Raw genomic sequence first — 18,363 nt, forward strand, 5'->3', positions numbered from 1 at the left:
ACATTTTACAAAATATACACATACTTTCAAATGCACTTCCACCATCCCTATTTAGTGAGACCGGAAAGGAGAAGGATCTAACGATACTACCCGGAAAATATACATTTGCCCTGTGCTAAAGGGACTATTGGTCCACCCCGGTGCTCTTCAGCTTGAGGGAGCCTTCCTAGATAGGGGCCAATAAGGGTTTATGTCTGTCATACTACCAGAGTTATACAAGCATTACTTTCTAACTGTGTTATGAGCAGGTGTTGCCAGTAATGTTGTTGTTGTTATTGTTGAGGCTCTGGTTGGGTACATAGAGGTTCCCCCCTTCTTTATTCTGCTCTTTCCCTGCCTCTCTCCCTCCCTTCTCTTATGTATTCTGTTTGTGAAGATTACAAACACACCTCTACACAAAGGGCTCTGGGAAAACTCCACACTACAGAGGGTTTTGCGAGTACAAAGACACCTGTCCCTCAGCTCTGAGGTACAGCAGCTACCACCTCGTTCACAGGAGAGACGGTGCTGGTGGGGACAGACAGACAGACAGACAGACAGACAGACAGACAGACAGGAGGCTTGTTAAGAGGATGTTTCTTCCTGTTCTAGTGCTAGTCTAGAAAACGCTGTCCTCTCCTTCTGCCTTTCTGCCCGTCTGTCGGAAAATGCTGATGTCGCTAGCATCAATTAGCTACGTGGCCCCATGGCCTGAGGACTGATGGATTGATTGACTGCCAAGCTGACTGTTGCTTATACAGCTTCCAAGGAAATGTGCCTGAATGTATTAAAACAAATTGATCAGGTGTTTTTGTGACATCTCAGCAAGATTCTGTGCTCATTGTGACATGTTAAAAACTGTTCTTCTTGTGGCCTTTATGATGGCACATATACATTCCATTGTTCCATGTCCAGATCACACCACTGTCCTCATTGTGACATCACAGATACATTTTCTTTGGGGAACCCTATTCCTCACGCTCAGATTCTCCCAGCACACTGTGCCAGCAGTTTTTGAATGGAAGAGAGAGAGAGAGAGTGATAGGGAGAAGACGGGATCACATAGAGACAGCGAGAGAGAGAGACAGCGAGAGAGAGAGACAGCGAGAGAGAGAGCAAGAGAGCGAGATAGAGGGAGAAAAAGAGAGAGAGAGTATGTTGTTGTTATTTTGGGATTTAATTTTGTATTATTATTTACTACCATTTGTTATTGTTTATGAGAGAGAGAGAGAGAGAGAGAGAGAGAGAGAGAGAGAGAGAGAGAGAGAGAGAGAGAGAGAGAGAGAGAGAGAGAGAGAGAGAGAGAGAGAGAGAGAGAGACACAGACAGACAGACAGACAGACAGACAGACAGACAGACAGACAGACAGAGAGGGAAATAGGTTAAGTCCAGTAGGTGAAGTGAGAGGCAGGCAGTAATCACAGCTGTGTTAAAAGTCTGCTGTGCTCTGAGCTGGTTACCGTAGCAGTGGCTTACCTCTGTCAGAGCGTCCCTACCGGCTGGCTGCTTGATATTAGCCCTAGATGTAGTAATTGTGTGTTTGAGTGGGGTACGCTGCACGATGGAATCTGCAATCAGAGTCTCTCTCTTTCTCGCTAATTCGTATCCAGCCAGCCTCAGTGCTCCTGCACCCTACTCTCCCTGCAGCCCCTGCGGCCCCTCCTCTCTCCACCACTCAGGGACGACCGGGGTCAATAACAGCTGTGGTGATGCGCTGTAATTGATGTCATCATTTCAATTTCAGCTGATTACAGTGAAGAGCTTCTCATCGTCTGACCCTGGCTCAGTGGGTAAATGAAAAACACACTATAGAGAGGCCTATAGAGAGGCCCAAGCCCCCACACCCCTTCTTGGCTGGCTGAATGGTTTTCTGTGGCTATGTAATTTAGATGTAATGACTGTGTGTGTTACAGGGCTGTCTAGGGTAAATGGCCATGTCATTTTCACTTAGTAGGAGTTTATTATTGTGATCATCAGGCCCCAGCCTCAACACTGCCATGCCTGCCTGATGTGACTGGCTTGGCTGTAAACTGAGATGGTTAAATCCTCAGTTGACATGTGATACTAGAGCGGGATGGGGAGGACTGTACAGTACGGTAGCTCTGTATACACTGTAGTGTAGAGTATCTCTCCTCTGTTACACGGCAACAAGAGTGACCGTGATAGGCACAGCCATCCAGGAGAATGTGTCATCCTATGGAACTAAATGCAGAATACTCCATAGCTAACCATTTAAATATTTATTTTGTTTATTTTACCATAATAGGCAGAATCGACCACACACCCAAAGCTGATTTGTGAAGGTGCTGAAGGCAAAAGGCAAAGCTGGAGAAACAGGCAAAAGTCTCTGCACACCTTTATTTTACAAGACAGGTGAAATTAGAACAAACTCTTATTTAGAATGACGGTCTGGCAGATTGTATTTGTAGACATATAAAGGCATAGTATTTAACTGGTAAGAATGGTGAGAAAACACTGTGAATGAATGTGTAACCACAACTTTTAGAGCATCTAAGAATAACATTATGTAAAGGCAGTCATTGTTGTTCTCCCCCTTAGACGAGGAGGAGCATGGATAGGACCAAGATGCGGATTGAGGGAAATAAGCCATCTTTTAATAAAAAACAGCAAACAAGACACTACAAACTACAAAACAACAAACGTGACTAACCTTCAACTGTCCTGTGAGGACACAGGAACAAACACCCACAAAACACCAGTGAAACCCTGGCTGCCTTTGTATGACTCTCAATTAGAGACAAACAATACACACCTGTCTCTAATTGAGAATCATACCAGGCCGAACACAAAACCCCACATAGAAATACAAACATAGACAAACCCACCCAACTCACGCCCTGACCAACTAAAATGAATACAAAACAAAGGAAAACAGGTCAGGAACGTGACAGAACCCCCCCCTTAAGGTGCGAACTCCGGGCGCACCAGCACAAAGTCTAGGGGAGGGTCTGGGTGGGCGTCTGTCCACGGTGGCGGCTCTGGCGGTGGACGAGGTCCCCACCCCACCATAATCAATCCCCGCTTCTTTATCCCCCTCCCAATGACCACCCTCCCACTAACCCCACCTAAATGAAGGGGCAGCACCGGGATAAGGGGCAGCACCGGGATAAGGGGCAGCACCGGGACAAGGGGCAGCACCGGGACAAGGGGCAGCACCGGGACAAGGGGCAGCACCGGGACAAGGGGCAGCACCGGGACAAGGGGCAGCACCGGGACAAGGGGCAGCACCGGGATAAGGGGCGGCAGGTCCTGGCTGACGGGCAGCTCCTGACTGGCGGGCAGCTCCTGACTGGCGGGCAGCTCCTGACTGGCGGGCAGCTCCTGACTGGCGGGCAGCTCCTGACTGGCGGGCAGCTCCTGACTGGCGGGCGACTCTGGCAGCTCCTGACTGGCGGGCGTCTCTGGCGGCTCCTGACTGGCGGGCGTCTCTGGCGGCTCCTGACTGGCGGGCGTCTCTGGCGGCTCCTGACTGGCGGGCGTCTCTGGCGGCTCCTGACTGGCGGGCGTCTCTGGCGGCTCCTGACTGGCGGGCGTCTCTGGCGGCTCCTGACTGGCGGGCGTCTCTGGCGGCTCCTGACTGGCGGGCGTCTCTAGCGGCTCCTGACTGACGGACGGCTCTACTGGCTCGGGACAGACGGGCGGCTCTAATGGCTCGTGGCAGACGGCTGACTCAGATGGCGCTGGGCAGACAGATGGCTCAGACGGCGCTGGGCAGACAGATGGCTCAGACGGCGCTGGGCAGACAGATGGCTCAGACGGCGCTGGGCAGACAGATGGCTCAGACGGCGCTGGGCAGACAGATGGCTCAGACGGCGCTGGGCAGACAGATGGCTCAGACGGCGCTGGGCAGACAGATGGCTCAGACGGCGCTGGGCAGACAGATGGCTCAGACGGCGCTGGGCAGACAGATGGCTCAGACGGCGCTGGGCAGACAGATGGCTCAGACGGCGCTGGGCAGACAGATGGCTCAGACGGAGCTGGGCAGACGGGCCGTTCAGGCACCGCTGGGCAGACGGCAGACTCTGGCCGGCTGAGACGCACTATAGGCCTGGTGCGTGGTACCGGAACTGGAGGTACCGGGCTGAGGGCACGCACCTCAGGGCGAGTGCGGGGAACAGGAACAGGGCACACTGGACTCTCGTGGCGCACTCTAGGCCTGGTGCGTGGTACCGGAACTGGAGGTACCGGGCTGAGGGCACGCACCTCAGGGCGAGTGCGGGGAGAAGGAACAGTGCGTCCAGGGCTCTGGAGACGCACAGGAGGCTTGGTGCGTGGTGCCGGAACTGGAGGCACCGGGCTGGAGACACGCACCATAGGGAGAGTACGTGGAAGAGGAACAGGGCTCTGGAGATGCACTGGAAGCCTGGTGCGTGGTGTAGGCACTGGTGGTACTGAGCTGGGGTGGGAAGGTGGCGCCGGATATACCGGACCGTGAAGGAGGACACGTGCTCTTGAGCACCGAGCCTCCCCAACCTTACCAGGTTGAATGGACCCCGTAGCCCTGCCAGTGCGGCGAGGTGGAATAGCCCGCACTGGGCTATGCAGGCGAACCGGGGACACCACCTGTAAGGCTGGTGCCATGTACGCCGGCCCGAGGAGACGTACTGGAGGCCAGATACGTTGGGCCGGCTTCATGGCATCCGGCTCGATGCCCAACCTAGCCCTCCCAGTGCGGCAAGGTGGAATAGCCCGCACTGGGCTAAGCACGCGTACTGGGGACACCGTGCGCTTCACCGCATAACACGGTGTCTGACCAGTACGACGCCCTCTTACTCCACGGCAAGCCCGGGGAGTTGGCTCAGGTATCCAACCCGGCTTCGCCACACTCCCCTTTAGCCCCCCCCCAAGAAATTTTTGGGTGAGCCTCTCGGGCTTCCGTGCTAGCCGCGTATCCTCATACCTGCGCTCCTGGGCTGTGGCTGCCTTCTTCTCCTCCCGAGAGCGGCGATTCTCTCCCACCTTAGCCCAGGGTCCTTCTCCATTGAAAATTTGCTCCCAACTCCATTCCTCTTCTCTCCATTGCTTTAGTTCTTGTTCTCTCTCCTCAATCCGCTTGGTCCTGTTGTGGTGGGTGTTTCTGTAAAGGCAGTCATTGTTGTTCTCCCCCTTAGACGAGGAGGAGCATGGATAGGACCAAGATGCGGATTGAGGGAAATAAGCCATCTTTTAATAAAAAACAGCAAACAAGACACTACAAACTACAAAACAACAAACGTGACTAACCTTCAACTGTCCTGTGAGGACACAGGAACAAACACCCACAAAACACCAGTGAAACCCTGGCTGCCTTTGTATGACTCTCAATTAGAGACAAACAATACACACCTGTCTCTAATTGAGAATCATACCAGGCCGAACACAAAACCCCACATAGAAATACAAACATAGACAAACCCACCCAACTCACGCCCTGACCAACTAAAATGAATACAAAACAAAGGAAAACAGGTCAGGAACGTGACACATTACAAAAAGCTAAAAGCTATTGTTTGGGACCTTGGCAAATGCGATCGGATCTAGAACCATCCATTTGGAACACCTGTAAATGCCTTTAGCTTTTGCGCTTGTTTCTGAATTCCGAGGCGGTTACAAAATAGTATTTTCAACGCAAATACCAAAATAACATGAGCATCTGGCAGCTCATGCTGTGCACTAATAACACACATACACACACACACACACACACACACACACACACACACACACACACACACACACACACACACACACACACACACACACACACACACACACACACACACACACACACACACAACCTCAGAATCTACGGGCTATGAAACGCAACACCTGTGTCTAACATCGTTATGTTATAAACAACCCACTGTGCTGCTTCTAACATAACAGTTCATCCTCCATAGAAAGGAGACAGAGAGCAACACCCTTCACCTACAACCCCACTTGTGTGAGCAACTCTTAACTAGGGAATAGAACAGCGCTATAACAAGAGAAGACAGCCTGCTAAAGGAGCCATGTGGACCTATTGGTCGGTCTGCCTGTCAGCCTGCCTGTCTCGGTCTCTTTCTCGTTCTCTGTCTCATTCTCTGCCTCTTTCTCTTTCTTCGTCTCTTTCTCTGTCTCTCTCTCTCTTTCTCTGTCTCTCTATCTCTGTCTCTCTCTCTCTCTCTCTCTGAGTGAGGGATGTAATCTAGGTCTGAATCTGTGGGTGTCGAGAAACAAAAGCAGTCTGCCTCCCCTCTCCTCCCTGGCACTTTTAATAGCATCATTAGGAGAGCTATCCCCCTGTCTTTACCGCTAGTGGCCAAGGGAAAGGGGGGGGGGGGGTAAGGAGCGAGAAACAGAGGTGGAAGATGGAGAGAGAACAAGAGGGAAGGGGAAGAGAGAGATGGGGGGCACGAGGAGGAGACAGAAAGAGAGAGAGAGATTTAAAAAAAGAGCAGGGGCGTCTAGGCAACATGACAGGTTTAACCCGAGACAGCGCCTGTCACTCATAACCATGACTACAGGCGAGGGAGAGAAAAGATTAAAGAGAGAGGGAAAAACTCTGTGATCACCATACATCTCTCAACTCAGAATTTTGGAATTTAGTTGAAATTCGAATTGAATTGGCCACACCCCACAGGATATAGAATTTGAGTTTGAGTGACAGGAAGTAGAATTTAATTCAGTGCAATTCAGAGAAATCCCACTCAGTCACAGAACATGAGTTTTATTGAATCTGACAGGTCACACTTCCAGATCTCAAAGGATATATATCTCTGGAAACCTTAGTCAAAGACATAAGAGTATGAAGATAGGCTTAAAACTGCGTCTCCAATAGAAATCCCAGATCAAACTTGTAGGTGATGTCATGGCGACGTTGGCTAGCTAAGCGCATTCACAGAAATACGTTTAATGGTCATCTCGCGCCGAACTCCACATGAGCAGGCGTCAACCATTTAATTTTTTGGGCTTCTTTTTGAGGGCCTCAGGCATCTTGAGGAACAACTTGAAGGTTAAACTAATGCACGCTGGGAAATGTAGTATTTTCCCCATATTGAACAGAATTTAAGTGATTAAGGAAATATAATAACTAAGAATTAGAGGTCGACCGATTATGATTTTTCACCGCCGATACCAATACTGATTATTATTATTTGCAATAATGACAATTACAACAAAACTAAATGAACAATGTACACTTTTATTTGAACTTAATATAATACATAAATAAAATCTATTTAGTCTTAAATAAATAACGAAACATGCTTAATTTGGTTTAAATAATGCAAAACCACAGAGTTGGTGAAGAAAGTAAAAGTGCAATATGTGCCATGTAAAAATGCTAACGTTTAAGTTCCTCGCTCAGAACTTGAGAACATATGAAAGCTGGTGGTTCAATATCCCAGTTCTTCAATATTCCCAGTTAAGAAGTTTTAGGTTGTAGTAGGAATTAGGAATTAGGAATTATGACGCGTCTACTATTTCTCTCTATGCCATTTGTATTTCATATAAAGTTGAAGTCGGAAGTTTACATACACCTTAGCCAAATACATTTAAACTCAGTTTTTCACAATTCCTGACATTTAATCCCAGTAACAATTCCCTGTCTTAGGTCAGTTAGGATCACTACTTTATTTAAGAATGTGAAATGTCATAATAATAGTAGAGAGAATGATTTATTTCAGCTTTTTATTTCTTTCATCACATTCCCAGTGGGTCAGAAGTTGACATACACTCAATTAGTATTTGGTAGCATCGCCTTTAAATTGGTTAACCTCACTAGGGTAGGGGGCACTATTTTCACCTCCGGATGAAAAGAGTGCCAAAAGTAAACTGCCTGTTTCTCAGGCCCAGAAGCTAGGATATGCATATAATTGGTAAATTTGGATAGAAAACACTCTAAAGTGTCCAGAACTGTTAAAATAATGTCTGTGAGTATAGCATAACTGATATGGCAGGCGAACCTGAGAAAAATCCATCCAGGAAGTGGAATTTTTTAATGTTTGTAGTTTTCCATTGACTGCCTATACAGATCACAATGACTTAGGACTCAAATTGCACTTCCTATGGCTTCCACTAGATGTCAACAGTCTTTAGAAAATGTTTCAGGCTTGTATTCTGAACAATGAGGCAGTAAGACCAATCTGAATGAGTTGTCTGGGAAAGTCCCCAGAGCTGTTTTCTGCGAGCGACCGAGAGCGCACCTTTCTTGTTTCGAAGCTATTGACGAAGCTATTGTCCGGTTGAAATATTATTGATTATTATGACTAACAACAACCTGAGGATTGATTATAAACATCGTTTGACATGTTTCTACAAACTTTACTGATACTTTTCGAATTTTTCGTCTGCCTGTTGAGACTGCCTTTGAGCCTGTGGATTACTGAACAAAACACGCCAACAAAACAGAGGTTTTTGGATATAAAAAGGGACTTTATTGAACAAAACAAACATTTATTGTGAAACTGGGAGTCTTGTGAGTGCAACCATATGAAGATCATCAAAGGTAAGTGATTCATTTTATCGCTGTTTCTGACTTTTGTAATTACTCTACTTGGTTAGTAACTGTTTGTAATGATTTGTCTGCTGGGCGCTGTTCTCAGATGATCGCATGGCATGCTTTCGCCGTAAAGCCTTTTTGAAATCTGACACAGCGGTTGGATTAACAAGAAGTTCATCTTTAAGCCGATGTATAACACTTGTATGTTTTATGAATTTTTATAAATGAGTAATTCTGTTTTTGAAATTGGCGCACTGCAATTTCACTGGATGTCGTCCCACGTACACTAGAGAAGTTAACTTGGGTCAAACGTTTTGGGTAGCCTTCCACAAGCTTCCCACAATAGGTTGGGTGAATTGTGTCCCATTACTCCTGACAGACCTGGTGTAACTGAGTCAGGTTTGGAGGCCTCCTTGCTCGCACACGCTTTTTCAGGCCTGCCCACAAATTTTCTATTGGATTGAGGTCAGGGCTTTGTGATGGCCATGCCAATACATTGACTTTGTTGTCCTTAAGACATTTTGCCACAACTTTGGAAGTATGCTTGGGGTCATTGTCCATTTGGAAGACCCATTTGCGACCAAGCTTTAACTTCCTGACTGATGTCTTGAGATGTTGCTTCAATATATCCACATAATTTTCCTCCCGCATGATGCCATCTATTTTGTGAAGTGACCCAGTCCCTCCTGCAGCAAAGCACCCCCACAACATGATGCTGCCATCCCCGTGCTTCACGGTTGGGATGGTGTTCGTCGGCTTGCAAGCATCCCCCTTTTTCCTCCAAACATAACGATGGTCATTATGGCCAATAGACCCATAGAGATCTCATAAATCATCAGTTCTATATGTGATTTTATGCTCTCTGCCCAGCTTCCAGTTCCAGCCAATGAAGTACTCCCTCACTCCCTCTCCGGGCCTTCCTATTGGCTGAATCCATACCTGTATACCTGTCTGACTATGTTCCCACGGCAACACAATGCCACCCTATCATTTGGCTGCACCCTCTGATTATCTCAAGCCTGGTCCATCTGGAATGTAAGTTTAGATGGCTGTGAGAATCTATGTCTTTATGAAGACTGCTATTTTGTTTAATAGTTTACAGTACAAAACATATGTACAGTCCCATGTGTTGGGATCAGGCAATCAGTTCAAGTTTATACAGATCTCTTTCTCGCTCTGTTTATCTCTCCTTCTCTCTCTCCCTTTCCCTTTCCCTCCCTCCTCTCTCTCTCCCTTTCCCTCCTCTTTCTCTTCCTCCTCCCCCTATCCCCCTCTCTGGTCGTTATGGCCAAACAGTTCTATTTTTGTTTCATTTCTCCAAAAAGTACAATCTTTGTCCCCATGTGCAGTTGCAAATTGTAGTCTGTCTTTTTTATGGTGGTTTTGGAACAGTGGCTTCTTCCTTGCTTAGCGGCCTTTCAGGTTATGTCGATATAGGACTCGTTTTACTGTGGATATTAGATACGTTTGTGCCTGTTTCATCCAGCATCTTCACAAGGTCCTTTGCTGTTGTTCTGGGATTGATTTGCACTTTAGGCACCAAAGTACGTTCATCTCTAGGAGACAGAACGCGTCTCCTTCCTGAGCGGTATGACGGCTGCATGGTCCCATGGTGTTTATACTTGCGTATTATTGTTTGTACAGATGAACGTGGTACCTTCAGGCGTTTGGAAATTGCTCCCAAGGATGAACCAGACTTGTGGAAGTCTTGGCTGATTTCTTTGATTTTCCCATGATGTCAAGCAAAGAGGCACTGAGTTTGAAGGTAGGCCTTGAAATAGATCCACAGATACACCTCCAATTGACTCAAATGATGACAATTAGCCTATCAGAAGCTTCTGAAGCCATGACATCATGTTCTGGAATTTTCCAAGCTGTTTAAAGGCACAGTCAACTTAGTGTATGTAAACTTCTGACCCACTGGAATTGTGATACAGTGAATTATAAGTGAAATAATCTGTCTGTAAACAATTGTTGGAAAAATTACTTGTGTCATGCACAAAGTAGATGTCCTAACCGACTTGCCAAAACTGTAGTTTGTTAGCAAGAAATTTGTGGAGTGGTTGAAAAACTAGTTTTAATGACTCCAACCTAAGTGTATGTAAACATCTGACTTCAACAGTACCTTTGACTATTGGATGTTCTAATAGGCCCTTTAGTATTGCCAGCCTAATCTCAGGAGTTGATTGGCTTGAAGTCATAAACAGCGCTGTGAAGCAGCATTGCTAAGAGTTGCTGGCAAACACAGTAAAGTTTGAATGAATGCTTACAAGCCTGCTGCTGCCTACCACCGCTCAGTCAGATTGCTCTATCAAATCATAGACTTAATTATAATATAATGAACACAGAAACACGAGCCGTTGGTCAATAATATGGTCAAATCCGGAAACTACCATTTCGAAAACAAATGTTTATTCTTTCAGTGAAATACGGAACCGTCCCATATTTTATAGAATGGGTGGCAACCGCAAGTCTAAATATTGCTGTTACATTGCACAACCTTCAATGTTATGTCATATTTATGTAAAATTCTGGCAAATTAGTTCGCTGTTGCATATACCCTAACTCTGCATGCAATGAACGCAAGAGAAGTGGCACAATTTCCCTAGTTTATATTGCCTGCTAACATTAATTTATTTTAACTAAATATGCAGGTTTAAAAATATATACTTCTGTGTATTGATTTTAAGAAAGGCATTGATGTTTATGGTTAGGTACATTCATGCAACGATTGTGCTTTTTCACGAATGCACTTTTGTTAAATTATCCCCCGTTTGGCAAAGTACGCTGTGATTCAATGATAAATGAACAGGCACCGCATTGATTATATGCAATGCAGGACAAGCTAGTCAACCTAGTAATATCATAAACCATGTGTAGTTAACTAGTGATTATGTGAAGATTGATTGTTTTTTATAAGATAAATTTAATGTTAGCTAGCAACTTACCTTGGCTCCTTGCTGCACTCGCGTAACAGGTGGTCAGCATGCCATGCAGTTTCCTCATGGAATGCAATGTAATTGGCTATAATCGGTGTCCAAAAATGCCGATTACCGATTGTTATGAAAACTTGAAATCGGCCCTAATTAATCAGCCATGCCGATTAATCGGTCGACCTCTACTAAGAATATCCACATACATCTACATTGTAGCCCTTTCCATTCACAGACACTGTCATCCCGTGTCATTGACAAGCGCCTTAATAGGAACTTAGGTGCTCTGCTTCACAGCGCTGCATGGGTGTTGACTGACAGCCGTTATAAACTTGAGAACCGAGCGCGACAAGAGGATGCCCCCATCCCTCCAGCGAATGGGGCTACGTTTGCACATTTGTCGCTGCCTGACAGAGGGAAATGTGTTCTGAAAGATGAGTCGTTGAAGATTATAATATATAAATACCACTTTGATGTCATACAAGCAAACCGCACACCCGTGAGTCCAAATGTGCACTTACCGTTTCCATAGTTGAAAACTCATGTTATATAAAGTATCAACATTTATGATCAATATGTTTGATCCACAGTAACAAAGATGACATGCGTTATACCCTGGGTTGCCCTGAACAGAGTGTGTGTCATATTGTGAAGAAAATGAGTCACGGAACACACACTTGAATGCACTCATGTCTCCATTCTATGCGCATCAAAATTACAATCTCTTTGTCTGAAGTGCCGTTTGAAAGCCTAACCCTGTAAGATCAGATTTTATCATGTACTGCAGCTAACCATGCTGGCAATAGATTAAGCCTTCAAATGATGGAACGTTTTTAGATTGCGTTAAACAACAGTTATTGTGTGATGGTGGGGACACAGGGCTGTGTGATGGTGGGGACACAGGGCTGTGTGATGGTGGGGACACAGGGCTGTGTTCCTGTACAAACAACAGTAATTGTGTGATGGTGAGGACACAGGGCTGTGTGATGGTGGGGACACAGGGCTGTGTTCCCATTCAAAAAAACTACAAGTGTGCTTGCTTCAGTTCCTCAATGGCAAAGCTAAGAGAGCTAAAACAAAAAGTACCTTATAGTTGAAGGCATTGAAATGATTTAGGAACTGTGCACAGTCTGGAGAGGTGTGTGGCCATGTTGAGACACACGTTAGACCTCTCACTCAAGCCCTTGTAATAGTTTTTGTCTAATCTTGCACATACTCCAAAATGTCAATGAGTATTCTTATTGTGCTACTGAATGTATCCAGAGTATTTTCAAATTACGTTATGGACAAATGCTGTGAAACGTACAGTACATGTAAAGTGCACATCGTATCAACAGGGTAATGTTTGGATTCGGTCTTGTGTCAGGTGAACTCACGTGTCCTCACCTTTGGTCCAATAATTTACCCGTAATCTCCAAACTGTTCTCTTTCAATTTCTACCACGGTTATGCATATGTTTCTTTAATAGTTATTCTGTTTTGATGAATAAAAAAATGGATTCCGCTCAAATGGCGCTCCTGTGAAGTAGTGACGAGCGACATACGCCGAGTTTCCTGAGACGAGTCACAAATGAGGGATACAAAGTATGTTGAAAGCAGGTTCTTCCGCACAGGTCTGGTTCCTGAGTAAATTAAGCAATTCACATCCCATCATGCTTAGGGTCATGAACTGTATAAAAATGCTGGGCAGGCCCTTATATTTGCTACCATGGCTATGCCCCCATAGGATGACTATGGACCCAGCCACAGGGCACGAGTGGCAACTGAATGGTCTGATGAGCATGGAAACGATTTAAACCATATGCCATGGCACTCTCAGTCACCAGATCTCAAGCCGATGGGAAACCTACGGGAGATTCTGTAGCGGCGCCTGAGACAGTTTTCCACCTCCATCAACAAAACATAAAATTATTGAATTTTTCATGGAAGAATGGTGTCGCGTCCCTCCTTGAAGAATCTATGCCAAGGTGCATTGAAGCTGTTCAGGCTCGTGGTGCCCCCACACCCTATTAAGACACTTTATGTTGGTGTTTCCTTCATTTTGGCTGTTACCTGTATATTTATATAGACTACACCTAATATTGAATAGAAGAGGCAATTGAGTTTCATTTCACTGAATTCAATTCTATTCCCTTTACAGTTTTTCTCGATTGCTTAAGCACAAAAACTGGTCCCTGTAGCACAAAAACCCATAGCCTTACATCATTCCCAAAAACACACACACATTTCACCTGTTTCCACACGTTTCAATATTCAAAACTCTTTCGGCAAAACGTTACACAAAAGTGGCCAAATAAATCATTCATTGCACTATATATTCATTCAGCAAATACATCCTCTCAATATAATTAACTCAAGTCATCACAACCTGTTGACTACTTCAATTCAAATTAAATTCCAATTCAACAATTGAATTAGAATTTGAGGCATTCTCAATTCTGAATTGAGCTCAACACTTGTTTCACCATGCATGTATCTGCCATATGCTGGAGACAGTGTGTGTGTGTGTGTGTGTGTGTGTGTGTGTGTGTGTGTGTGTGTGTGTGTGTGTGTGTGTGTAATACATGTCTCTGCTGTCCAGGTGTTCTCCCACCTGTTTCTAAAGGTTAGCAGGGATGATGACAGGTCTGCCATCCACCACTCGTCCATCCCTTTGTCAATCTGTCTTTCTGTCTGTCTGATTGTTAGATTGAGACATACATTAGAGAAAGGCCTGGGACCCATAGAGATCTCATAAATCATCAGTTCTATATGTGATTTTATGCTCTCTGCCCAGCTTCCAGTTCCAGCCAATGAAGTACTCCCTCACTCCCTCTCCGGGCCTTCCTATTGGCTGAATCCATACCTGTATACCTGTCTGACTATGTTCCCACGGCAACACAATGCCACCCTATCATTTGGCTGCACCCTCTGATTATCTCAAGCCTGGTCCATCTGGAATGCAAGTTTAGATGGCTGTGAGAATCTATGTCTTTATGAAGACTGCTATTTTGTTTAATAGTTTACAGTACAACATATTTATGTACAGTCCCATGTGTTGGGATCAGGCAATCAGTTCAAGTTTATACAGATCTCTTTCTCGCTCTGTTTATCTCTCCTTCTCTCTCTCCCTTTCCCTTTCCCTCCCTCCTATCTCTCTCCCTTTCCCTCCTCTTTCTCTTCCTCCTCCCCCTATCCCCCTCTCTATGTCTGTGGTCTGGGCTAGGAGGAGGAGGACAGTGGTGGCAGGAAACAGAAGAACAGCAGGAACTGCCTTTCCTCTCTTGTCCTCTGGGCTAACACACTCTACTGTACATTCCACACATCTCTCTCTCTCTCTCTCTCTTGATCTTTTGCTCTCTCTCTCTCCCTCTGCTACGGAAAAATCCCCAAACACACACACACACACACACACACACACACACACACACTCTCTCTCTCTCTCCCTCTCTCTTTCTCCAGCCCGGCTGTCTTTCTAATGCATACAGGAGAGCAGAGAATGACACACACACACTTCGGAACAGCTTCTGTAGCTTTGACCGAGTATGCTAGGCCAGGGGGAAAGCCATTAGTGGGACGAAGTTTATAAACACACACACACACACACACACACACACACGCACACACACGCACACACACGCACACGCACGCACACACACACACACACACACACACACACACACACACACACACACACACACACACACACACACACACACACACACACACACACACACACACACACACACACACACACACGCATGTATAAAATATTCCAAGAGGCTAGGTTAGGTAAGTTTAGGTTAGGATTTCTGTACTGAAATTCTTCCACTAAAACCAATTCTCTCCCACATGTGGGGGAGTCTGAGGGAGGGGGCATACTACAGTCATGCTGTAATTAAATTTTCCTTTACCCCACCACCACATGACCACCATCTCCAACGCCCTTTTCCCCACTGTGCTGCCTCTCCTCAACTACGCAACAAGACCTCACCAGTTGATCACATACTCTTTCTTCACAAGAAACCAATTCACCTCAAAGACCATTCATTTTTCCACACCACCCTTGCTCTCATTCTCCCTCTTTCCCCGTCTCTCTCCTTGTCTCTTGGTTTCTCTACTCTCCGCTTTTGCTCCCCTTCTGTCTCTTTTTCTCTCTCCCTGTCTTTTCCTTCACCCCTCTCCTCTCTGCCACTCCCTTCATTCCCATCTCCTCACTCTCCCTTTCTCTCTTTTTCTCTCTCCCTTTCCCTCTCTCTGGATTGTGGCTAGTGGCCAGGCAGTGAGCTGGGGGCAGGCCAGAGCAGAGTGGAGAGGTGGTGTAGGGCCTGCCCCTTGTGCCCATGCTGGCAGTATATTGGCTGGCTACTGGCTGGCTGTCTGGCTGCTGTGTGGCTGCTGGCTGGGTGCCTGCTCTCTCAGCTGGTCAAAGGGTCCCCAGTGTACTCAGCTCTAAACGGCTCCAGTTGTTGGCTGTCGACTAATGAACAATGGTCTAATGAAGGAACATCCTCTCCACCCTTCTCTTCTTTCCCTCCCTTCTCCTCTTCTTATTCCCTGAGAGGAGGGGTCCTGTTCTCCTCTTCTCCTCCTCTCTTCTCCGCAGGCAGGTCAAACACACATACACAGTCCCACAGAGACCAAAAAATGCAGGTCATCGGGGCCTCCCTCTCCTCCACCCCCCGAGACAAACACACAGACCAAATATCCATGCATGAGATCTCAAACGCATCGCTCAGTCGATTTAGTCTTCAGAATACCTACCCAACATTGCATTGACAACAGAAATACAACTAACTCTTAATCTTTTGATTTGATCATTTCAATAAACACACTCAAGCAAATCACATAGCCTCTTTCAATATATCACATGACATCTGTATAACAAACTTCAGACTACTGCGTCACCTCTCTCTGACTTCGACTGAGTGGAAAGTGGAGTCAAGTAGAACACAACTCAGCTACTACACACGTAGGAGCATCAACAAAATAGCAACATGACCCCTCCATGACCTCTGGACCCTGGGGTCAACCAGGAAACATGCTGAGTCACCAGAGAGAAGTCAAGGGGTTACACAGTAGAGTTCTTTCTCTTTCCCCTCTCTCTCTCTCTCTCTCTCTCTGCGTGTCTGTTTCTGTCTGTCTCTCTCTCTCTGTTTCCCTCCCTCTCTCTCTCTCCATCTCTCTCTCTCTCGCTCTCTCTCTGTCTCTCTCTCTCTGTCTACGCACTGGGCGTTCCTATGGAAACTCGGACATGGCTCTTCTCTCTCTCTCTCTCTCTCTCTCTCTCTCTCTCTCTCTCTCTCTCTCTCTCTCTCTCTCTCTCTCGCAGTTGTTGACACATAAGCACGCACAATCTAAAGATTGGGATAGGAATGGCGACTCATAACCTCACACCACAGGCCTTCCGGGCCATCAAATATGAGAGAAACATCCTTACACAGTCCCGACCAGACAAAAAGAGATTTGAAAAGCAGAAACATCGCCAATACAATGCATCCAGTCAAATGAGCTATATTTCCATGAAGCACAGAGCTCGATAAAGCGCCACCAATCAGCAATAAGAACCGCACAGGAAATTCTATACAGCGCAGTCAACTTGAGCGGGACGAATGTCAAACGCAGTACAGAACTGAAACAGTGCCAAGAGACAGTTAGATGGGCGCTGTTCACAGCGGACACAGACATTCTCGACAGTAGCCCAAACAACCCAAACTCACCAGGCCGTCGCAGTTGCTGATTGCCACGGTGGCTCCGGGCGTGTCTGTGACGTCGCCCACGTAGAAACAGTCTCCCTGCAGTGGCTCGGAGCGCGTGGCTGTCCCGTTGCTGTCGTTATCATCGTGCCACTCCATCTTGGCTCCGGGGGCCACCAGTCGCGCGTTGTGCCGCAGACGCAGGTGGAACTCCCGGCCGAAGACGGTGACGTTGTAGTAAAGCTGTCTGTGTCGGGGCCCTCCATCCTCCTCGTACATTTCCTCTCTTTCTTCAACTCCTCCGCCTCCTCCTCCCCCGTTCTCTCCGGTCTCCCTCCTCCAGCGCCTATGGGGCTGCCCCGCCCCCACCCCCGGCCGGCCGGCCGACACGGCGTGGGACAGGAAGCGGCCGTCTGCGTCCACGCTCACGGGCCTCACCAGTCCATACTCCCCCAGGACATGCTGCAGGGAGTCTGGAGGTTGGAGGAGGGGAGAGAGGGGAGAGGGACAGGTGGATAGGGAATGAGGGAGAAAAGGGTGGTGGGGGGAGAGGGGGGAGAGGGACAAGTGGGACAGGTGGAGGCAGGGAGAGGGGGAGGGAGAGAGGGAGAAGGACAGGGGGATAGGTGGATGGTGGTGAGGGAGAGCAGAGGAGAAGAGAGAAGAGGAGAGAGGTTAGTGGGAGAGATAGGATGGGAGAGGAGAGGAAGGAGAGAAGAGGTGAGAGAGGAATGCAGAGGGAGGATAAGGGGGAGATGAGGAAGGGATGCGGAAGGGAGAGATGAGAAGGATAGGAAAGGGCAGGAATGAGAGAGAATAAGAAAATTAGACAGAGAGAGATAGGCCGAGTTGGGAAAGAGAATTAGGGAAAAGGGGAGGGGTTATGTTAGAGATGTCATGTTCCATTCCTAATTGCATCCCTTCTTGATCACAGAGAAAATATGCATGGACTTCAAACAGATAAGCATACCCAACACAGAGACACACAAACATACACACCCCCACCCCTGAACCCAGATGCAACCCCACCTCCTTGATGGGCTGTGTGCCGTTTGCTCTATGACACTCACAAGCCACACAAGAGTCGAAGGTAAGGGGTTCTCCATAGAAGATCATAGGAAATCCCAGGACACAGTGTCTATAATACTGTAATAAGTTCACACAGTTGCTGTCACAAACTCTAAGTTGACACTGACTAGTCGGATATTAATTTCACAACGAGCAAACAAAATCCATGCTTTCACCATTCATATACTTTCTTTTTTTTATCAGGTTTTTGATTGGCTGACCACATT

The 18,363-nt window shown here is 46.8% G+C and overlaps 1 protein-coding gene across 2 annotated transcripts in view; it reads right to left on the bottom strand.

Annotated features, from left to right (window-relative positions):
• The window catches only part of LOC129857906 (A disintegrin and metalloproteinase with thrombospondin motifs 2-like), a 190,343-nt gene that overhangs the window by 170,203 nt on the left and 1,777 nt on the right, over window positions 1-18,363 (bottom strand). For both annotated transcript variants that reach the window (XM_055926592.1, XM_055926591.1), the window contains exon 2: window positions 17,093-17,541. In XM_055926592.1, coding sequence (XP_055782567.1) covers window positions 17,093-17,541 — 449 coding nt within the window. The remainder of the gene's footprint in view (window positions 1-17,092; window positions 17,542-18,363) is intronic.

This window comes from Salvelinus fontinalis, chromosome 6 (genome assembly GCF_029448725.1).
Source record: "Salvelinus fontinalis isolate EN_2023a chromosome 6, ASM2944872v1, whole genome shotgun sequence".
NCBI lineage: Eukaryota > Metazoa > Chordata > Actinopteri > Salmoniformes > Salmonidae > Salvelinus > Salvelinus fontinalis.